The 23,977-nt window shown below is 45.8% G+C and overlaps 1 protein-coding gene across 1 annotated transcript in view; it reads right to left on the bottom strand.

The window, feature by feature from the left end:
• The window catches only part of GRB10 (growth factor receptor bound protein 10), a 108,219-nt gene that overhangs the window by 22,294 nt on the left and 61,948 nt on the right, over positions 1 to 23,977 (bottom strand). Inside the window, exons 5-6 of the mRNA XM_029284179.1 lie at positions 4,468 to 4,583; positions 3,520 to 3,594 (exon numbers count right to left, since the gene is read on the bottom strand). Coding sequence (XP_029140012.1) covers positions 3,520 to 3,594; positions 4,468 to 4,583 — 191 coding nt within the window. The remainder of the gene's footprint in view (positions 1 to 3,519; positions 3,595 to 4,467; positions 4,584 to 23,977) is intronic.

Here is a 23,977-nt window from a genome sequence, read left to right as displayed (position 1 = left end):
GCTGATCACACCTCCTAGTCATTTTTGTTTAAAAACAAAGCAACAAACATGTTGACAAGAGATGCACTGTTCATACATCATTAGCTTCCCCAGCCTGGTATCTATAGATATTAACATTTAATCTCCAAAACATCTAATACACAAATCAAACTGGCAAGAAATTCTGAGAATTCCAGCCCAATATATCTTGGCAGAACCAGACTTGAAAAAACTGAACTTTGCTAGGGTTAAAAAAAATACCTGTATATGAGATGTTGAATAGTCTCATACTAACATTTCCATAGGGTTACTGAGAACCAGTTTGATGTAATGATAAGGCATCTAATTAGAAACTGAAAGATCATGAGTTCTAATTCCACCTTGGGCATAAAGCCAGCTGGGCGACCTTGGGCCAGTTACTTTTCTCAACCATAAGAAGGAGGTAATGGCAAATCACCTCTGACAAACTTGGGAAAAATGTGCAGGGAATTACCAGACAATCTCCAAGAACTGGACACGATTGAGCGTGTGTGCTTGTGCACATGCGTATACACACACACACACACTCACACACACACACACACACCAGAGAGAGTCAATTTGATATGGTGGTTAAGGCATGAAGCTAAAAATTGGGAAAGTATGAGTTCTAATCCTGCCATAGGCACCAATTCAGCTGGTAACCTTGTGCCAGTCATTCTCTCTCATAGCCTTGAAAGGGAGGCAATAGCAAACCACTCCAAAACTAAAACTAAAAGTGGATGCCAGGAGTCAAGACTGATTCAAAGACACAAAAAATAGGGAGGATGGGTATTAAACATATATACTACAGGAAATATTTAATTATTTGTGTGTGTGTGTGTGTGTGTGTGTGTATGATAAAAACAATAAAAACCGAGCACCAAGAGGAATATAACAAAATCTAAAATTTTAATGGGCCAAGCTTTCATCAGAATCCTCTGACATCATCAGGGCCTTAAAACAGCAGTCTGGAAGAAGCCTTTATATAGCGTTAGCAGCCTGCATCTGGCTCCTGCTGCACATTAACGGGCCCAGCTGTTCCTGCCGTATCATGGGCAAGGCGCCTACGTCAGCATGGGGGATCTCCTTGAGTGTCTTGCGCTTTCTGTAGCAGATATTCTCCGCACCCACCCTCAGAGTAGGGGGAACCCCCTTCATTTCATCTATCCGCAATGCATGAGTTCCTCTCTTCCTCCCTTCCCCATGCTGATGTAGGCGCCTTGCCCATGATACGGCAGGAACAGCTGGGCTCGTTAACGCGCAGCAGGAGCCCAGGTAGGAACCATGTAGGAGGGAATATCCCCACGCCAGAGGAACAACAGGAGAGGGTTAATGAAAAGGGGAGGAGTGGGCACGAGGAGGATGAGAAGGAGGGAGTGATGAGAGTGGTGGGAGTACGAGTGGTAAATGAGTTAGATAGTACAATGGGAAAGAAGGAAGAGAGGAAGAAGGTGAGATTGCAGGTAACTGGAAAGAGGAAAGGAGGTAGCAAACAGCAAAACGATGCCCTGTATGGAGGGATGCCTCCTCCCCCCTCCCCTGATGAGCAAATAAGGCAAGAAAAGAAAAGGGGTGGGAAAGAGAAGGTTAGGAGCGTAGCAGTATGCGGAAGAACGACTAAGAGCTTAACGCAAGAGGATTATCGGGGCCCGGTCACGAGATCTAGGAGCCGGGTGCAAAAGGCACCGCTCCTATAAAAACAGCTACCCCACTGATGGCTAGTCACCCTGACGAAGCCGGCAGAAGCTAGGTGTTTTAATGTTTTAATAGTAATAAACTTTTGTAATTTTTTAACCTCCTGGTGTCTTGGCGACGTTTCGACGAAGTCCCATTCGTCATCTTCAGGCTGGTGTCTTCAGCTTCGTGCTTCTAGGAGTAATGTGTGATCACAGCTGTTTCTTCCTTTTAACTGCCAGTGGGGTTTGAACTGATTGGGTGGGAGCNGCTTCATGTATGGATTGGAGGGGTTTAAAGTGGCTAATGATGCAGCTGTGGACTGGCTTCTAGTTTGTGGTCGTGCCTCATCATCTGTGTGGGTTTGGGTTTGCTTTTTGTGTGGATGTGTGGTGGTGACCTCCTGTGTGGTTTTCGTGAGTGTGGGTCTGGTGTCATTCTTTGTGTTAGGGACTCGTTTGCCAATAAGGGTGGGTTTCCAAATGGCTGGTAGGTGGGAGGTATCATCTCGTTTATTCATGCTGTGTGGGCGTTTTTCTATCTCGATGGCTTCTCTGATTATTCTGTTGTTAAAGTGTTCAGTTTTGGCAATAGTTCTGGTCTTTTTAAAGTCAATTTTATGTCCTGTGGCTTTAAGGTGTTGGACACATTACACATAATGTAAATTTTATTAGCTGACATGTAGTTTATACTTCTTTGCAAAGCTTTAGAGCAGCAGCCTCCAACCTTTTCGGTACCAGGTACTGGTTCCATGGAGAGAGGATGTTCCATGGACCAGAAGGTGTGTGGTTTCACATACTGCCTATATCCCACAGATGGGGCTTCGCTTGTTTTTGGGGTCTGGTTTCTGCCATGCCATGGATCAGGGGTCAGGGACCCCTGCCTTAGAGAAAAGAGTAACATCTCATTAACAACAAATTTTTGCTTTTACTCTTTTTTCCAATGGATATATCCTGCTTTATTTTGAATGAGATGGCACTATTCCTGATGAAGAAGGTTCATTGCCAGGAAAGGTTTCACCCTGATTCAATGATATACAAAATTGCCTCTGTTTCTAGCCAATTCTTGCACATATTATTTTATAGCTAGATTAATGCAATTTGTTTTATGCAAGGCTGCTCTTGAAGACAATTTAAAATTTATAGCTGGTACAAATACAGTTGGTACAAATAGAGATGTATAACACTAACTAGCGTCACGTGATTTGAACCGGAAACATGGAAGGAGCCTCCTCGAAGACTATAATTAAATTGAAACCTTCAGTAATCAGTCAGACCCTAGGAAACAACAGAAATACTACACCAGGCAAATCCTTCACCAGAACATCACAAAGCCTTTTTTCTCTCCTGAAAATATATCTGAATTGTGGCATTTTGACATAGAATTGTTTGAATGAATAAAAAATAGAGAGAGAGCAGAAACTTATCAGAATGTAGTAATATTACCACACTGCATATAAGATACTTTTTTGGGGGGGAAGGGTCACTAACTCAGCCTTCTTTTTCAGTTTACTTTTCATTCTGAATGTCAAAGAGATCTGTCAATTCTATTTAGCTATCGTTAACAATTACTGTTTTTATTGGTGTTTAGAAGAATCAAATCTGTTTTTCCTTGTATTTTCTGAAAGGAAAATAATATTTGGTCACACATTGCATTCTAACCAGAATTCAAAAAGGTATTTCAACTTAAACTCAACACTATGCTAGTTCAGTGCTTGTCTGGTCTTAACATATTCCTTTTTTTGTCCAATCATATTCCTTCTTTTGTCCAATCTATTCTGTTATGTACCATTTATTATCTCCTTTGCTCAATTTGGAAGGCAACTACATTCCTTTAAAAGCTTACCTGTAAAAGCTGTGACTGTGGAATACAACCATTTGATTTCTGACACCAAGCAATCATCTGTTCTGGAAAAAAATTCTGGAGACGAGAGAATCAGAAATATCTATGGTAATAACTTGCTGTTAACATACATCTAACTAATTTAGCACACAATTCTATGTATTAAAAGTCTGAGTACACTTTTGCTGAGTTGTTTTTATTATTTGATATATACTTTGCCATTGTGTTCTAATAAACACTGAAGGCAGCTAACAAAATGTATCACATAATATGTATCTTTTCAATCTACAACAGATACTGTAACCATATGCAAATGGAATGATTAAGATACAGATATAGTCAATTTGCTTTCCACTTTTGAAATACAATAATAAAATACTGGGTAATTTTCTTTTCATTTTATTAAGGGAAATTTTACTGTATCTTTTAACAGACACATCAATCACTATGAACAACCATATAATTAAAAAAGAACTGTACTGCCCATTCTTAGATGTCTAGTGCAAATATCTAAGTTTCTTGTATAGCTGTCTCTCATACTGTATGTTCTAATTGCTAAGGTTCTTTAAGTTATTATTTAGTTATTATTAACTAAACTCAAATAGGAATGTCAAGATGTACAATCTACCACTAAGAGTATACAGCTCCACAAAATAGTAATGACCTCTTCCCCAAATGGATACTTGTTGGCAAGACTGGCTTATAGATAAATATCAATTGAAGGCAAAAGGTTTCTGCAAAAAAATAGGAAATAATTATCTTTCCATAAAGTAAAAAAGAATTGTTATATTGTTTTCTACTGGAAATTGTTCCAATCATACATAGTACAATTATTTCATATTGGTGCCATGATATTTATAAGAGTTGATACTGTACAGTTTACCAAAAAAAAGCAAATCTTTTCAGGTTGACAAATTGTGATTACATAAAGGAAAATTATAGAATGCTTACCACAGGATTCTTAAAGAATTCATATTTTGCATAGTTCTTCCTGAATAAAAATTTACTTTCATTTCCCATGGTAGACTCAACTTGAATAATCAGTTCATGATCTTCCAGGCATCTCTCTAGGCAGAAAATAAAACAGGCATTTTCATTATCTTCTACAGAATCCTTTCCATACATAATATATATTCCATATATAAATACATAGAAAATAGGATAACAGGGGTTGGAAAGGACTTTGGAAGTCTTCTAATCTAACCTGATTAATTGTTCTCATTGTCAGGAAATTTCTCCTTAGTTCTAGGTTGGATTTCTTGTTAATGATCTTCCACCTGTTACTTCTTGTCCTACCCTCAGGTGCTTTGGAGAACAGATCAACTCCCTCTTCTCTGTGACAGCTTCTCAAATATTAGAAGACTGCTAACAAGTCACCCGTCCTTCTCTTCATTAGACCAGACATACCTCCTTCCTATAACCATTCATTATATGGTTTATCCTCTAAACCCTTATCATCTTTGTTGCTCCTCTCTGTACTCTTTCTAGAGTCTCAGCAACTTTTTTGTATTGTGGTAATCAGAACTGGAGACAATATTCCGAGTCTGCCACTGGAGGGGCTTTCTTCGGTGCCTGCCATCCCCCCTTTCCCCCTGCAGATCACCTGCCCAGCAGCAGCCTCCTCCTCCTCCAACTCTCCTATGGGTTGTGCTGTGACCGGGGGGCGCAAGCCTCCCCTGCCACCTCCCTCCATCACCCCTAGTAGCCCTCCATTGCTGCCACCACACTTTCTTGCCATCCTGCCAGCGCCCATGCAGGAAGTGGATCTGCTCAAGGGCTTTGCAGAACCATCAGGAATGGGGAGCCTGTCCTTCCTCACCCAGCTCCAGCTTGCATAGATTTCCTGAAGCTTAGCATCCTTCCATATGAAGCATCCTTCCTTTCCTCCCTTCTGCCAGGAGGAAAGCAGCAGAAAATGGGGCTGCCGTTTCTACAATGGAGAAGAGAGATGTGGACTGATGCAGGACAGCAAGAAAGTGTGCAAGAAACTGCAGTGGTGGTGACAGAGGGCTGACGGAGGGGTACCAGAGCTGACACAGGGAGGCGGCAGGGGAGGCTTGTGCCTCCCAGTTACAGTGCAAGCCACAGGAGAGTTGGAGGAGGAGGAGGCAGCTACCACCAGGCAAGTGATGTGTGAAGTGGGGGTGGTAGGGACCAAAGAAAGACCTTCAAGTGGCAGATGTAGCTGTTTTGCAGCGGTGGCAGAGTCTTTTGCCGTCACTCCCCCATCTCCAAAATGGCAGAGGGGGACCAGCTAAGGCCCATCCTTTGTAGCATGGCATTCCAGCTTGGGAGGGGAGTGAAAAAGAAGAGACGGGTGAGCAACTGGGTCATTGAACTGGCGGGGGGAGGTCACCGAGTGGGGAGTGGGCTGGGTGCAAGGGCCCTGAAGCAGGTGCAGGACGTGTGGAGCAGCTCCACCCTCCCCAAAAGAAGACATTCCCTGGAAATAAGCCCTAATGCATTTTTGGTGCAAAAAATATATATAAGACCAGGTCTTATTTTCGGGCAAACATGGAATCCAATCTAATCTAATCTAATCTAATCATCCAATCCAATCCAATCCAATCCAATCCAATCCATTTTATTGAATGTTAGTATAAAGACCTGCCCCAGCTGGTCCCTCAGGAAAGTAAAACTCTTGACTTCACTGAGGTTAATCAAAGAATTTTTACTGAAAGAAAGTGGATGCAGAAAAGGCAGGCAGAATCTGAAGGTCCTGGATGAAGCACAAAGCAATCCTGTCAGAACCCGTCTCTTTGCTGAGGGGGAATTGCTTCTATTCTTTCCTTTCTGTGGGTTCTGTCATACTCTTGGGGGGGGAGGGAAGCTTTGGGGTTTTCATGTTTATTCTTTCTTGCACTTTGTCGTTACAATGTATCCTTTCTGCTTTCTCTATTGCTTGCTCTTTGAACTATCTTCCCTTGATACCAGCCTGGGGTGAGAAAGGAATGTGCCTCCAGAATCTGTCTTATCTCTCGCTGTGGAAGGAGAGGTGCGAAGACCCAACAATGTTTTCACAGCCTTGGGAACAGAGTCTTATCAGCCCCATTCCCACCACGGACCTAACACCTGAGGATTGGCTCGTTTGAACTGACCGGATGACCGGTTTGCTTTTTGCTCCTTTAACCTATTGATTTAAGTGGGAAACCCTCAGATCCTGCCTTTTATGCCTGCTGTCAACTTCTCTTAATAAAAGTTCCTTTTGGGATGATTCTGTTCCAAGAGTTCTGCTTTCTTAGGAAGGGGTTTTGAAGCGGGTCCTTACATTAGGCAGGATCTGCAGAACTCAGTCAGCCCAGATAGAAGACCCTTACCACAGGGACCACACAAACAATGTCGGAAACAGAGAAGGAATAGGCTGCCACGGGGGGGGGGGAATTCCCCTCCAGTTTGGCCCAAGTGGATGCAGCTCACATTCCTCCAGCTCAAAGTCATGGTCACCAAGAGCCGAGACAAGCCAAGGTGGTCAATGGGCATTGGGCATTGGGAAGGAGGAGGATTGTGAGTGAAAGGCGAGGAAGGTGACCCTCAAATGGGGTAGTCACCAACCAACAAAAATTATACTCCATGACCCTGAGGGAGTTAGAGGAATTGGAGACATTTATAGAGAAGAATCTAGCAAGGGCCTTTATCCAACCAGCGAAACAAAAAACCATGGCCCCTGTGGTTTTCCGCGAGAAAAAAGATGGATCTCTTCATCTCTGTGTGGATTATAGATCACTCAAGGCAGTAAGTTGAGAGTAATCTCTACCCCCTCCCTCTGATGGGCATGTTGGCACATTTGGTGAAAGGAAAGATTTTTTCAAAATTTGACTTGAGACAAACATATTACCAAGTTAGAATTAAAGAGGGGGATGAGTGGAAAACAGCATTCAATTGCCCCTTAGGTTGTTTCTAATTTAAAGTCCTGACATTTGGGCTCCAGGGAGCACCAGCAGTATTAATGCAATTGATAAATGAAGTGCTCCAGGAGCACCTCTATAAAGGGGTGCTTGTCTACTTGGACAATATCCTTATAATCACAGAAATAAAGGAGGAGCATGTGAAATTGGTCAGAGCAGAACTGACCAAGTTGTGGGCAGCCCACCTGTATGCAATTATCCAAGTGCAAGTTCCATAAGGGCAGAATCGATTATCTTGGGTACTGCATATCATTGAATGGCATAGAGATGGACCACGAAAAAGTTCGGGCTGCAGTAGAATGGGCTTCGCCCCACACCTGAAGGCAATTGCAAAGCTTCCTAGGGTTTGCAAACTTTTATCACCAATTCATCCCCGCACAGATCACACTGCCCATCACAAATCTGCTAAAGACAAAAGGGGAGGGGAAACCGAAGCCCATCCATCCATTAAAATGGACTGTGGAATGCCAAGCCACTTTTGAGAAATTAAAAAGATTATTCTCAGCAGAACCAGTCCTAAAACACCTGGATCCAGAGAAACCTTTTTTGATTCAAGCAGATGCCAGTGACGTAGTGGTGGGGGCAGTGCTACTCCAAGAAAATAATGAAGGGAAGTTATAACCTTGTGCGTACACCTCAAGGAAGCTTACAGAGACAGAGCAAAGGTGGGTGGTTTGGGAAAAAGAAGCTTATGCCGTTCGATGGGCTCTACTAACCTGACAACACTTCCTAGAAGTGAACAAAATCCCTTTCCAGGTGTGGATTGATCACAAAAATTTAGAAGCCCTTAAGACACCCAGGAAACTGTCTCCTAAGCAGGCTAGATGGTCCCAACAGTTCCATTGGTTTAATTTCACCATAAAATATTTACCAGGCAGAAATAATTTCTTAGCAGATGCCTTATCAAGACTACCGCAATTCAATAGCACCAAGACAGAGATAACAGACCCACTCATGCCATCAAAACAGCCAGCACCAGTCCCCACCAGGGAACAAGCAAAAGCCCAAAGACTTTAGTAAGCCAAGCCGGGGTGGAATTCAGAAATGCATTAGAAAAAGACGAATGGTTTCTAAGCCATAAGAACCTATGCACAATGAATGACGGATTGCCATGGATGGGAGGAAAACTTTACATTCCCAAAAGCCAGAGATTAACCTTCATGCAGCTTTGCCATGATTCCAAATCAGCTGGTCACTTTGGTTTCATGAAAACTCTCCACTTAGTAAAATGGCAATTTTGGTGGCCGTCAGTAAAAAAGGACATTAAAAGCTATGTAGCTAGTTGCCCAATATGTGCAGCAGCTAAATGTGGACAAGGGAAAACCCCAGGACCCTGTCGGCACCCTGAAGGGAGATTTCCATGGACTTTATTGTGGAATTAACAGAGAGTGGGGAAAACATGGTGATTTGGGTTGTAACTGATTTATTCTCTAAACAGGTGCATTTCATTCCATGCCAAAAAATCCCCATGGCCAAAACACTGGCAAAACTGTTCATGCAACATATTTACCGACTGCATGGAGCCCCACAATGAATTATATCTGGTAGGGGGTACAGTTCATTCAGAGTTTTGGAAAGCATTCCTAGATCTTTTGGGGACCACTCACGGGCTGTCATCTAGTCATCATCCACTAACAAATAGTGGGACTGAACGTTCAAACTCAGTACTGGAACAGTACTTAAGATGTTTTATTAATTACCAACAAAACAATTGGACTGAGCTACTCCCGTTTGCATAAGTCACTACTACAATGCTGTACATTCCAGCATTGGCTACACTCTGTTCCAGTTGGTGACAGGACAAAGTTTCAACCCGATGCCTGAACTGCCCTCTACTGAGCCGACCATCCTCTCCCTGAAGGAATGGATCACACAGCTTCAAAACACTTGGCCAGTTGTGAGAAAAGCATTAGATGAGGCTAGGGAAGCTTATAAGTTCCAGGTAGGTAAGAAAAGGACTGAGCCCAAACCATTTCAAGTGGGGAAAAAGGTTTACCTGTCCACTAAATATTTAAAGTCTCTGCAACCATCTAAGAAACTAGGACCAAAATTTGTAGGACCTTTCCCCATTAAAAGGATAATCAATCAGGTTAGAGCTCCCAAAGACACTTAGACGGTCCATCCAGTATTTCACTGTAGCCTCTTAAAATGGAAACTAAATTTGCCCTTAAGACCAGCTGCAACCCCTCCTCCTCCCCCAATCATAGTGGAAGGAGAGCAGCATTTTGAGATTAAAGACATTCTAGACTCTAGGAAATATCATGGATCCACACAATATTTGGTTGCTTGGAAACACTTGCCTTCCTCTCAGAACAAATGGGTCCATAAGCACCATGTTAAGGCCCCTAACTTAGTAAGTTCCATGCGAGGTACCCGGATAAACCAGACTAATCCCTGTGTTTCTCTCCTCTCTTGTGTCTCTACAGGTGGATCTCTCATTTTTAAGGGGAGGGGAAGGCATGTTAGAACCCGTCTCTTTGCTGGGGGGGGATTGTTTCTATTCTTTCTGCGGGTTCTGTCATATTCCTGAGGGGAGGGGGGAAGTTTGGGGGTTTTCATATGTTTATTCTTTCTTTCACTTTGCCACTACAATGTATCCTTTCTGCTTCCTTTATCTGCTTGCTCTTTGAACTATCTCCCCTTGATACCAGCCTGGGGTGAGAAAGGAATGTTCCTCTGGCCATCTGGCTTATCTCTCGCTGTGGAAGGAGAGGTGCGAAGACCCAACAATGTTTTCACAGCCTTGGGAACAGAGTCTTATCAGCCCCGTTCCCATCACGGACCTAACACCTGATGATTGGCTCGTTTAAACTGACCAGATGAACTATTGGGACGGGGTTTGCTTTTTGTTCCTTTAACCTATTGATTTGAGTGGGAAACCCTCAGATCCTGCCTTCTATCAACTTCTCCTAATAAAAGTTCCTTTTGGGATGACTCCGTTGCAAGAGTTCTGCTTTCTTGGGAAGGGGTTTTGAAGTGGGTCCTTATAAATCCTTTCTCTTCCCCAAACCCCAGCCCCCTAACCAGTCCACTGGCAGCCAATGTGATTCTGCAGGGTTGTTCTGAGAACACTGAGGAGCTGGGTAGATAACAGGTTGGAACCAGGCTGGGAAGGAGTTTGTTTCATCTCCCTAATTCCCAAATGGCTACAGCAAAAGCAAAAGCATACAAAGAATGCCAGCAACCTTCCTCCCCTCCCCAACCAAATGGCAGAACACCAGCATGGTGTTCTGCCACTTGATATGCTGCCCATTGAAAAAATGACATCAGTCCTGCAGAAAGAAACATAATAAACAGAGAGAGAAAGAAAATCATGAAATTAAGGGAAATATTATTTAGGTTTATCACAAGCCTAGGGGCTCTAACATGGCAGTGATTCACACATTCATTCTGAGCTTTGGAGAACTACTAGATATCAGAGTTCCCCTGCAGGAATTTAAGATATCTCAAACTTCAAAATGTTGCTCCCCTCAACCATTAGTAGATCAGGAGGTGGTGAAAGGCTTGGCCTAGGGGGGAAAAATAACCTCAGGTTTTAATAGAATACAATGGAACATGGGATATACACAACAAAGGGATTTTGACAATTCCAACTCTACTGTCACAGGTTTATAATATGTTTGATGAAAAGGGCCCCCACAAACCTGGGTCCTAATTTCTTCAAAGGTTGTAGAGACTGAAGGTAATGGGTAAAGAGGTAGATATGATCACCAATGTTGAACAGTTTAGGTTCCATGCATTTCTTGTCAGCCTGAGTTTTGTAAGCCTCCCGACTGTCTGCAATGGCTTTTCTCACAATCGGCCATGTATTTCCTAATTGGGAGACCCATTCTTTTAACGATGGTAGTGGAGGGTCATTTAGAGGTAGTTCAGGTATAGACTTAATTCCTGACCTGTAGCCACCCTGAAAGGAGTAAATCCTGTGCTACTATGTACAGAATTGTTGTATGCCACTTCTGCAAAAGGCAGCAAGTCAGTCCAATCATCCTGCTGATAATTAATAAAGTATCTGAGGTACTGTTCCAATTCTGAGTTCACTTGTTCATAGCCCCCATTCATTTGGGGGTGGTGATTGAAACTAAGCCCCTGATCAGTCCCATGTAGGTTCAGAATCAGAATCAGAATAGAGCTGGAAGGGACCTTGGAAGTTTTCTAGCCAAGCTCCCTGCTCAAGCAGGAGACCCTATACCATTTCAGACAGGTGGCTGTCCAGTCTCTTCTTAAAAACCTTGAGTGATGAAGCACCCACAACGTCTGAAGGCAAGCTGTTCCACTGGTTAATTGTCCTCATTGTTAGGAAGTTTCTTCTTCATTCCAGGCTGCTTCTCTCCTTGATTAGTTTCCATCTGTCAATTCTTGTCTTGCCTTCTGGGGCTTTGGAAAATAAATTGACCCCCTCCTTAAGGAAGACCTGCCAAAATGTAGAAGTGATTTGCATCCCTCTGTCTGATGCATTGAGATGCCCCGTGTAATCAGTAAATATAATGTAAAAATAACTTGACTCCATCTATGCCAATGGAATTTTTGGACATGGGATAAAGTGTACTTGTTCAAAAAACAAATCAGTCACAACCCATAAAACAGTATTTCCTGAGCTTTCAGGGAGTTCCACTATGAAATCCATGGAGATCTCTCTCCATGGGTGTGCTGATAGCTCAGCCACAATCTGAAGGAGTCCCGGGGTTTTCCCTTGTTGTCATTTGGCTGAGACACAACAGGGCACCTTGCTACATAGCTCTCAATTTCCTTTTTGAGGGATGGCCACCAATCTTTACACCTGTCCTTTTATCAGGTATAAAGTTTTTACAAAACCAAAGTGTCCCAATACTTTGAAATCATGGCTTTTCTCCAAAACCATCAATCATTGACTCTCCAGTACATAGAGCTAACCCCTATGCAAGCCAGCCCGTCCTGGATTTAGCAGTTGTTCACGTAATTTTGAAACCATGTGTCATCCTTTAGCGTGGCCTTAAGGGCTGTGGTCATTTTGTTGTCTATGGAACATCTCTCCTTTACCTGCACTCAGGTGGTCACTTGACCAGCTAACTAGTGGGGTGGGAACACAGGTTTGACTATTTCTGCTTTAGAGCAGTTGTATTGATGCATGTACAGTAGCACATTGACTAGAATGTCCCCCCCCGGGAGATGACACAACGTGAAGTTGAAATAGTTATTAGTTTTGGAGACAGTTTCTGTGGGGTTTTTAATGCCTCTAGATTTTTGTGATCAGTTCATACTTTGAAAGGTATTTTGCTTCCTTCCAGGAAGTACCTCCAAGACAAGATCACCCAGTGTACTGCGTAAGCCTCTTTTTCCCACACGGCCCATCTTTGTTCAGTCTCTGATAGTTTTCTACAGGTGTAAGCACACAGTTGTAGCTGGCCAATCTCATTTTTCTGTAATAGTATAGCCCCACAGCTGCATCGCTAGCAACTACTTGAATGACAAATGGAGCCCTTGGGTCAGGGTGCTTTAGAACTGGTTCAGCTGCAAACAATCATGTGAGCTTCTCGAATGCTGCTTGGCATTCCATTGTCCATTTTAGAGGCTGACTGGGCTTGGGTTTGTTTCCCCCTTTTGTCTTTTACAGGTTCATAATGGGGAGGGCTATTTGGGTGAATGATGGGATGAATTGCTGGTAAAAGTTAGCAAAGCCCAGGAAACTTTGCAGTTGCTTCCTGGTTCTGGATGGAGCCTACTCCAACACTGCTTTGACCTTATGACGGTCCATTTTAATTCCCTCATATGAAATACTGTAGCCCAGGTAATTTATTTTCCTTTGGTGGAATTTGCATTTAGAGAGTTTGGCATACAGCTTGGCAGCTTGTAGTTTCTGAAGGACTGCCCTCACCAACTTGACATACTCCAATTTCATTTCAGTGTAAATCAAAATGTCATCTAAGTACCCCCTTATATAAGTGCTCGTGTAGAACCTCATTGATTAATTGCATGAACACGGCAGGGGCATCCTGTAGCCCAAACGGGAGGACTTTGAATTGGAATCAGCCCAGCAGGCAGTTGAAACTGGTCTTCCATTCATCCCCTTCCCTGATCCTCACATAGTAGTAAGCCTCCCATAAATCCAGCTTAGTGAATATCTTGCCCTTAGCCAAGTGGGCTAACATGTACTTCATTGGGGTAAGGGGTAGACATTCTCCACACAAACTGCGTTGAGCCCTCTATAGTCTACGCATAGACAAAGGGACCCATTTTTCTTTTCTTGAAACAGAAGAGGGGCCACTACCTGTGATCGCGCTGGCTGGATGAAGCCTCAGACAAGATTCTTGTCATAAAGAGCTGCAGTTTTTCCAGCTCCCATGCAGTCATAGAATACAGTTTTGGTTTTGGTAGTTTAGCCCCCAGCAGGATTTCTATAACACAGTCCATAGATGGGTGGCGAGGGAGTTCATCTGACCCCTTTTCACTGAACCCCTATCTCAGTTAGCAATACTCTCTCAAGTCCCAATACTCCTTGGGTACGGTTGGGAGGTTCTTCCCATGTGGCCACCCCTAATTTCTGCCACGGGAGTGTTGCCTTCTGGATTTTTTTCTCTCTCTGGGGAGGGCAACCTGTTCAGATTTTTAGCAGTCCCCTCCTCCAATTCCATTTCTTTAGCCAAGCATCCCTACACCAGGGGCTGCTCCATCTCAGGTGACACTATAAAGCTCAGAGTCTCTAAATGGATCCCATTCACATTTCTATAGCCCCTGTGATGAACGTTGCCCAGATGCCCCCTGCTACTGAACCATCTAGCTGGCAAAAAGCGATCAAGACTTTTAGCCGTCTCAGCCAGATTCCCAGTTTCTCGACCAGTACTCGATTAACTAGGCACCTGGTGCAGCCTCAGTCTAACGGGCCCCTTAAGTTAGCCTTTAGCCCCAAAGCTTGAAATCTCAGTTCTATGGGGATAGTTACAGGTGTGATCGGGCCACTTACCAGGAGATCATCATCATAGTCAGTGTTGGTTAGCTCCTGGCCATCGGTCAGTGGGGTCAGAGTTCCCTCAGGCCATTTTGGTGACAGGGTGAACTCAACGACCTCCACTCCCTTCAGCAGTTTCTCTAGCCTGTGGTAGTGTTTTAGTGGCCTTTCCTGTAGAGATGGGTTTCATTTTCTTGGTCAGGCAATTGGTTTTGTACCCAGCTGCCCTGTGCCCTTCTTGGCCACATATGAAGCAGGCAGTGGAGTGAGTCTGCGAAGCTTGCATCTTGGTCACCTCTTTTCTGGAGGTGATTTTTTTTTCCCATGGCCTTACCACGTGATACTTGTTGCATGCCTGATTGATTTCTACCTCCTCAGCTAGGACGTACCAATAGTGGAGAAATGCAGGGTCTCCCCTCAAGATGCAGGTGTTATATATGACATCATTCAATCCATCCTTGAAACAGCTAAGGAGGATATCCTCCGGCCAGTTGGATAGGTCACAAAATTCCTCGGTGTATTCTGCCACTGCTCGGCAGCCTTGCCTCACAGTCTTGATGTGGTCACTCGAATTGTGGTCAGCTAAGCAATCCTCAAACTGAAAGTGGAGCACTGTCATGAAGCGAAGTTTCTCAGCTCAGGTGCATTTATGTTGTGGAGCATCACCATCCAATGCGCTGCAGCCCCTTCCAGTGCCAGGGGTGAGACTCACTTTGGCACCCTTGGTGGGGATCTCTGACCCATATCCTTGCATGTAAGTCAACACATGGGCCAGGAAGAATCCCAACTGTTAGGGGTCTCCACTGAATTTCATACCAAGGGATGGGGTTTTCAGTCTCGCTGTGCCAGCCCCCCCCCCGGGGTGTTAGTCCTGGCAGGCCCCCTCTGTTCTGCGCCTGCAGCTACCTGCTGTGGTTGCTAAAACTTCTACTGTAGTATCTAGCGACAATAATCTCCCACCATCTTCCTCCTCTTGGGTTTGGCAAATCTCACTAACAGTTAACTTTAATAATGGATTAGCATGCCCTGAGGGTCTGGAAGGCATCCATCATAAATCACATGACTTGCTTCATCAGGAGGTAGGCGTGGTCAGCCCCCCACCTTTTTCCTCCTTAGCCTTGAGCTCTTCTAGCTCTGGTTGCTGCTCACATTGTCGGCTGCCACAACCGCCCCAGGTGAAGGTTATCCCTTTGGCTCTCCCTTCCCAATCATCTTTCTTGCTGATGCTGATGGACCACCTGGGTCTTAATGAGGCTCCCAGTTTGGTGACCTCCTCCATCCACTTGTATAGGTCCAACCCAGGGGGAGCCCTGGAGGAGGCTTCCCCCCAGGATTCCACTTCCTCCTGGTTGCTGCCTTGAGCTGACATTGCTTGCACAGAATCCACAATAGGGCTGGATGCCTCTCCAGGGAGACTGTGGTTGCAGATTCCATGTAATGTAAGGACCTGCCCCAGTTGGTCCCTCAGGAAAGTAAAACTCTTGACTCCATAGAGGTTAATCAAAAAAATTTTTACTGAGAGAAAGTGGCTGCAGAAAAGTCAGGCAGAATCTGAAGGTCCCACACGAAGCATAAAGCAATTCTTTCACTTCTCTTAAACCCAGCCCCCCCTAACTAGTCCACTAGCAGCCAATGTAATGCCACAGGGTTGTTTTGAGAATGCTGAGATGTTGAGTAGATAACGGCTTTAGAACCAGGCTGGAACTGGCTGGGAAGGAGTCTGCTTCATCTCTGAAGACAATCCACCTCCCTAATTCCCAAGCAGCTGCAGCAAAAGCGAAAGCATGCAAGGAATGCCAGCAATCTTCCTTCCCCCCACCACTCCAACCGAATGGCAGGACATCAGGAGCAGACAGTTAGCAATTCCCCCAGTTTCCTGTTGGTTATCTGTTTTCCTTCTATTGTTGTTGTTAGTTGTGAAGTTGTGTCTGACCCATCACGACCTCATGGACAACGTTCCTCCAGGCCTTCCTGTCCACTACCATCTTTTGGAGTCTATTTAAGCTCAGGCCTACTGCTTCAGTGACTCCATCCAGCCACCTCATTCTTTGTCGTCCCCTTCTTCTATTGCCCTCAATCTTTCCCAGCATTAGGCTCTTCTCCAGTGAGTCCTTCCTTCTCATTAGGTGGCCAAAGTACGATTTTCAACTTCAGGATCTGGCCTTCTAAAGCAGGGCTTTTCAACTGGTGGTACGCGTACCACTAGTGGTATGTGACCACCTGGCTGGTGGTACGCGGCATCGCCTTCCTCCCCCCCTGCCGGCCCCCCCACAGCGTCGCCTTCGTCCCCCCTCCTTCACAGCTCGCTTGTTGAAATTGAAAACAAGCTGCTTGGCGACAGCCTGCAGGAACCCTACTGAGGGCGCGCAAAAAGCGCAGGCGCAGAGCAAGGCCCCACTCTCCCCAGGGACTCCTTGTGCAGGATCCGTGTCACCCTTCCCCCCTCTTCTTACTTCAGAAGTAAGTGCGAGCCTGAAGGGAACAGATCCATCCACTCGCAGGTAGGTGTTTGAGACCTCTCGCGTTGCGGCCCTGAGCGCCAACCTCACAACCCCCCATCCTTCTTTTCCCCCTTTTCTCTCTCTCTCTCTATTGTGGCCTCACTCTCTTCCATTTTCTTTTCCTCTTCCCCCCTCCCGCGAGCTTGCAATACCCCTAACAGCCCTCACGTTGCCTCCTGGGGCTCGAGTCTTTTCCCCCCTCCTCTTCCCGAGGTGCCCAGCTTTACGGAGGGGAAAGCAAAGCAGCCAGATGGCAAGGGCCCTCCCGGAGGACTCATCCCGTGGCAGCAGGTGGAAATCGAGGCCCACATTTGTTTTGCTGATGCTGATCAGAACAATGACGGGGGCCAGCTGTGGGCGGGGGAGGCTGCTCCCTTGCTCCAGGCTCCTGAGCTCAGCTCCCCGCACCCCATTCCCGATACCGACCGAACTGGCCACAATGGTGCCGCATACTCAAGCGCCATCCCCCGCCCGGCACTCATTGGCCACTGCGTGCTGCCTGTGGGGCGCAGTGCGGTCTCATCGGGCTGCAGCGGCTCAAGGCGATTGCTGGCGCCTCGTTGGCTCAAGCCGCCTGCCCATGATAGGCATCTGATGGTGACTCGGGGGACACCCATGGGAGGGGGAGGCTGCTCCCTTGCTCCTGGCTCGCTGAGCTCCGCTCCCAATACCGATCGAACATTCCAATGCCTGCATGCTGGCAAACCGATCCAGGCACCGCAGCAGAAGCCGCAAGCTATGGGGGATTCCTGCCGCCAACGGCAGAGCCGGCTACAACAGAGCACCAGGCAGCTGCTTCAACCAAGCACCGACAGCAGCCCTGGGATGCCCTGCCAATTGGTGACGTTGCTGTGCCGCATTCCATGATGCCAGGGAATCCCTGCCGCCGCTGGAGCTGGCCACAATGGACCACCGGCCAGCTGCTCTAACTAGGTGCCGGCAGGCAGTCCTGGGGTGTGCCAGAGTCCCACACGCCACCTGATAGGCTGCTGTCAGCTATTCCTTCTGTGTGGCATTTCTGGTGGCCGGAGTCCCGGCTGCCGGGAAGGCGATCGGCTTGCTCCTTTCCCATCGCCTGCTCTGCCCGGCTCGAGCCTGGCTGGAGCAGCATTGGTACTTCCAAAGGTGGCTGTTTCAAGGTCACACGGGCAGCCCTCGGCCGCTCCTCTCCCCTCTGCACTTCCAAATCGATCCCCAATTGGAGAGAGAGAGAGGGGGGGGAGGAGGGAGGGATGGAGAGAGAGAGGGGGGGGAGAGAAAGAGAGATGGAGAGAGAAAGAGAGGGAAAGAGAGAGGGGGAGAAAGAGGGAGAAAGAAAGAGGGAGAGAGAGAAAGAGAAAGAGGGAGAGAGAGAGGAAGGGAGGGGGAGAGAGAAAGAGAGGGAAAGAGAAAGAGAGGGGGAGAAAGAGGGAGAAAGAAAGAGGGAGAAAGAGAAAGAGGGAGAGAGGAAGGGAGAGAGAGGGAGAGAGAAAGAGGGAGGGAGAGAGAAATAGAGAGGGAGAAAGAAAGAGGGAGAGGAAGAGGGAGAGAGAAAGGAAGAGAGAAATAGAGAGGAAAAGGGAAAAAGAGGGAAAGAGAAAGAGGGAGAGAGAAATAGAGAGAGGGAGAGAGAAAGAGGGAGAGAGAGAAAGGGAGAGAGGGGGAGAGAGAAATAGAGAGGGAGAGAGAGAAAGAGGGAAAGAGAAAGAAAGAGGGAGAGAGGGAGAAAGAAATAAAGGGAAAAATAGGGAGAGGGAGGAAGAGAGAAAGAGGGAGAGAGAGAAAGAAAAGGAGAGAGAAATAGAGGGGGAGACAGAGAAAGAGGGAGAGAGGGGGGAGAGAGAGAAAGAGAGGGAAGGAGAGAGAAAGAGAGAGGGAGAGAGAGAAAGAAAGAGGGAGAGATTAAATTAGTAACATGGTTGTTAAGTGAATCTGGTTTCCCCCATTAACGTTGCTTGTCAGAAGGTTGCAAAAGGTGACATGACCCTGGAACAATGTGACCATCATAAATATGAATCGGTTGCCAAGCATCGAAATGTAAATCACATGACCCTGGGGATGCTGCAACGGTCATAAGTGTGAAAAATGGTCATAAGTCACTTTTTTCATTGCCATTGTAACTCTGAACAGTCACTAAGCAAATTGTTGTAAGTCAAGGACTACCTGTACTTTATCATTTTTTTCCATTTTTTTTGGTCATCAAGTTTTTGACACCTCGCTAGGTGACTGGTGGTACTCGAATGTTTCCATATTCTAAAAGTGGTACAATCGGTGAAAAGGTTGAAAAGCCCTGTTCTAAAGAGCAGTCAGGGTTGATCTCCTTGTCAGAATCCAATTATATTTCATTTCTAGTTATCGACTATGGAAAACCCCATTTCTGCTCTCTCTGGATTCTGTCATACTACGAAGGGGAAAGGGGATGAGCAAAGGGGTTTTATGGCTCTCACTTCCTTCATTAAACTTCAAAGGGACTGAATGTGGATTCTCACCAAGAGGACTGACCATAACAATATGGCCATAACCTTTCATCTACTCCTCTCTGAAGTCTCCCTTTTGCCGGCAGTAAGGGAAAAGGGGNAAGGGAAAAGGGGGGGGGGACAATGCAGCGCCTGGAGTCTGGGAAAAGAGAGGAAGAGGATCGTCACCCGGAAGAAGTGTGGGGTGGGGGGCTGCTTGAAAACACTTAAAACATTGAAGGGTGGGAGAGAATTCCTCAGATCCTGTCTAGCACACCTACAATCATTTTCTCTTAATAAATATGCCTGTTGGAAAAGATATTCCAAGAGTTCTGTATTCTTAAGATGTAAAGTGAGGTGGGTCCTTACATTAGACAGGATCTGCAAAAATAGTCCACCTGGAAGGGAGAACCTTGCCCGGGGACTTTGCAAAAAATACCATGTCAGACAACGGAGCAGGGAAGGGAGAAAGCCCCCCGGAGAGGGAGCCGCTGCCCCGACTGAAAACCTGCCAGACGTCGGGATCTGAGAAGTCAGATTCCTCAAGAGCAGAGGTGGTGAAGATGCGCAACCACAAACCTCAGTAGTCAATGGGCGTTGGAAAGAAAGATGAGTGGGAAAAGAAATCAAGGAAGGTGACCCTGAGACGGGGGCCCACCCAAACAGAATGGAAGCAGGAGATAGGGAAATCTGTACGCAAGCGAAGAGGAAGGAAGCTGGGCACTGCACTCGAGCTGGATCCTAGAGAAAGCTATCAACTTTTTGAAGAGAACCCTCAGCTCCCTAGGAGAGGAGAATTCTGAGCCCTACGGCCACACCAGCTCCTGGAGCCGCAACTGGAAAGACACTGAGGGGGAAGTGGAAACTGCAGCCCTGGGGATGTCCGCTGATCTAGTAGTCCCCACTCCCTGCCAACCCACAGATGGTGATCTGGATGGAAGGCAATATCACCAACAGCAAAGGCACCGATCCATTCAAAGACTACTGCCACTGGATGTGAGATTCAAGGGGGAGCCAACACGCTTGGGATTTTTCCTGACCCAAGTCCTCAGCTACATGGAGGAATATGGGTGGCACATCCCCAACGACAAAGCCCCGATATCAGGATCGTGCAATCTGCTCTGGACGGGTCGGCCGCAGATTGGGTGGTGAACTTGCACGACTCCAATGCCCCAGAGCTAAACGACTTCAACCGTTTCATGTCCTCTCTGAGAAGGCAATTTGAGGACCCCCTGGCTGATCGCAAAGCCCACAAAAGGATCAAAACGATGAGGCAAGGCAAACGCACGGTAGCCGAATATACACAAGAATTCCAAGCCATTGCCAGCCAACTGAACTGGCCAGAAGACATCCTCCTTAGCCATTTCAAAGATGGACTAAATTATGACCTATACGATGCTTGCCTGCCCCAAGGAGACCCACACCAACTTGACGAATGGTACGTCCTGGCAGAGGAAGCAGAGGTCGACCTACTGAAGAGGCACCGCTGAGGAAAACAATGGAGCCGCTCACTGCCTGAGTTGACACGTGAACCAGGGAAGCCATTGGCTATGGCCAAGAAGCAAACGGGGTGTTTCAAGTGCGGGAGAGAGGGGCATCAGGCTGTAGAATGCCACTCAAAAGCCCCCCAGCACAACCCAGACAGATCACCAGCCAGCAAATCCGGGAAGTCTCCAGCTAAGCCAAAAGAACCTGCCATGAGAATGATGGAGGCTGTGGAATCCCCTACCTCTGCTCATCGAGGGGAAAGAACTCCAGCCTACACCGTAGGGCCAGTGGACACCTCAGACGACAGCTCGGAGGGCGAACCCCTGGTAAGTGGACCCATCACACCCATCCTCAAGACAGTGACTTTGTTCATTCCCCCCCATGCACGAAGCTGTCAAGGTGAAAGCCTTAATAGACTCTGGCTGTACCCGCTGCCTCATTAGCCCAACGCTAGTGGGAAACCTGGGCATTCCATCGAGGAGACTGGAACAACCAATCTCATTTGGCCAGTTAAATGGGTCCATAGCTGGGGGGGGTACCAGCTTCCCTAGCCACTTTACCAATCTACCTCTCCCTGAACAAACGTGAGGAAGACATAACGTTTGTAGTAACCTCAGGCATGGAATGCCTGATGATCCTAGGGATGGAATGGTTAAAGAAATGGAACCCCTAGCTGAATTGGAGGGCGGCAGAAATCAATTTCCCGAAAGGGGATCCTATGGACTTAAAACCCCAAGGGAATCTACCAAAATTAAGAACGGAAAAAGCATCCATGGGAGAGGAAAAGGGGCTACCAGAAATACCAGAGGAATACAGAGATCTTGCTGAAGTTTTCAGCGAGGAGAGGGCAGATGAGCTTCCCCACCACCACCTCCAATCATGGTGGAAGGCGAACAACACTTCGAGATAAAGGAAATCCTAGATTCTAGGAGATATCATGGGGCAACTCAATACCTAGTAGCATGGAAACACCTCCCTGCCTCACAAAACGAGTGGGTCCATAAACATCATGTCAGAGCCCCAAAGCTATTAAAGAAGTTTCATACAGAGTATCCTAACAAGCCAGACTAACTTTTATACCTGTTTTGTTTTCTTTACAGGTGGATCTCTCTTATTTTTAAGGGGGCAGGATGTCAGAATCCAATTATATTTCATTTCTAGTTATCTACTATGGAAAACCCCATTTTTGCTCTCTCTGGATTCTGTCATACTACGAAGGGGAAAGGGGATGAGCAAAGGGGTTTTATGGCTCTCACTTCCTTCATTAAACTTCAAAGGGACTGAATGTGGATTCTCACCAAGAGGACTGACCATAACAATATGGCCATAACCTTTCATCTACTCCTCTCTGAAGTCTCCCTTTTGCCGGCAGTAAGGGAAAAGGGGGGGGGGACAATGCAGCGCCTGGAGTCTGGGAAAAGAGAGGAAGAGGATCGTCACCCGGAAGAAGTGTGGGGTGGGGGGCTGCTTGAAAACACTTAAAACATTGAAGGGTGGGAGAGAATTCCTCAGATCCTGCCTAGCACACCTACAATCATTTTCTCTTAATAAATATGCCTGTTGGAAAAGATATTCCAAGAGTTCTGTATTCTTAAGATGTAAAGTGAGGTGGGTCCTTACACTCCTCTAGGACTGACCAGTTTGATCGACTTGCAGTCCAGGGGACTTGGAGTCTTCTCCAGCACCATAGATCAAAGGCCTCAATTCTTTTGCGCTCAGCCTTTCTTATGGTCCAACTTTCACAGCCATACATTGCAACTGGGAAAACCATGGCCTTGACTATACATACTTTTGTTGGCAGGGTGATGTCTCTGCCTTTTAGTATGCTGTCTAGATTTGCCATAGCTTTCCTCCCCAGGAGCAAGCGTCTTTTAATTTCTTGGCTGCAGTCCCCATCTGTGGTGATCTTGGAGCCCAGGAAGATAAAATCTGTCACTATTTGCCTTTTGGTACTGTCCATGGGGTTTTCATAGCAAAGATACTGGAGTGGGTTGCCATTTCCTTCTCCAGTGGATCACATTTTGTCAGAACTCTCTGCTGTGACCTGTCCATCTTGGGTGGCCCTGCACGGCATAGCTCATAGCTTCATTGAGTTACGCAAGCCCCTTCGCAACGACAAGGCAATAATCCATGAAGGAGTTTCCTTCTATATCTTTGTCTTAATCATTTATGAAGATGTTGAAAAGTACTGGGCCTAAGATAGAGCCTAGACTAGAGGTCCATTGCATGGCTCCCTCCATTTAGAAGTAGTTCCATTGAAGATTACATCTTTAGTACAGTTGGTCAGCATGTTGTGAATCCATATGGTGGTAATGCTAACAATCCCACATTGTTCTATCTTACCAAGAAGTGAGCTATGATCTACTTTGTCAAACACCTTATTGAAGTCTAAGTAAACTATGCCTACAGCATTTCCTTGATCCACTGCTTTAGTCACTTTGTCAAAGAAGGCAATAAGGTTTGTTTGGCATGAACTGTTTTTAACAAACCCATGCTGGCTTGTAGTAATCAATTTATTCATTTCTAGGTGCTTGCAAATCTGCTGCTTGGTTCTCTTTTCCAGGATTTTCCCAGATATTGATGTCAGACTGATTGGTCTGTATTTTCCTAGATCTCAATTGCTTTCAGCAGTTCCAAAGCAGCTTTTTTTTTAGCAGTACTTCTAATTCTGTATAATTTAGTGGCCTTTATGTGCTTTCCTTGTTTTAAAATTTTAAAAATGTTAAAGATTTAGAATTTTTTTAAAAAAGAAATCAAATAAAAAATGTCTCTCAGCTCCTCGTTATAGTAAAAGGATATATAAAAATTGTAAGTTTTCAATTGTTTTGAGCAGTTCCAAAGCAGAGTCTTGTTTTTAGTAATATTTCTAATATTGTCTAATTCTGTATAATTTAGTGCCTTTTAGGTCTCTTCTTTTTAAAAATATTTTAAAAATCTAAAGCAGAGGTCCCCAACCTTTTGGGCACCAGGGACCGCTTCCATGAAGAGAGGTTTTTCCACGGACTGGAGGGTGCGTGGTTTTGTGTGCTGTCTGCATCCCATGGATGGGGCTTTGCTTATTTGTGAGGACCAGTTGCTGGCATGCCGCGGCCCAGTACCGGTCCACGGACCAGGGGTTGGGGACCCCTGATCTAAAAGATTTAGAATTTATTTTTTTAAAAAATAAAATATTAAATATTTTTTAATAGAGGTTTATGAAGGATTTTATTT

Source organism: Protobothrops mucrosquamatus, unplaced genomic scaffold (assembly GCF_001527695.2).
Source record: "Protobothrops mucrosquamatus isolate PMUCROS unplaced genomic scaffold, P.Mucros_1.0 scaffold408, whole genome shotgun sequence".
Lineage (NCBI taxonomy): Eukaryota > Metazoa > Chordata > Lepidosauria > Squamata > Viperidae > Protobothrops > Protobothrops mucrosquamatus.
The sequence above is the reverse complement of the archived record's forward strand: the minus strand, read 5'-3'. Positions and strand labels throughout refer to the sequence as shown.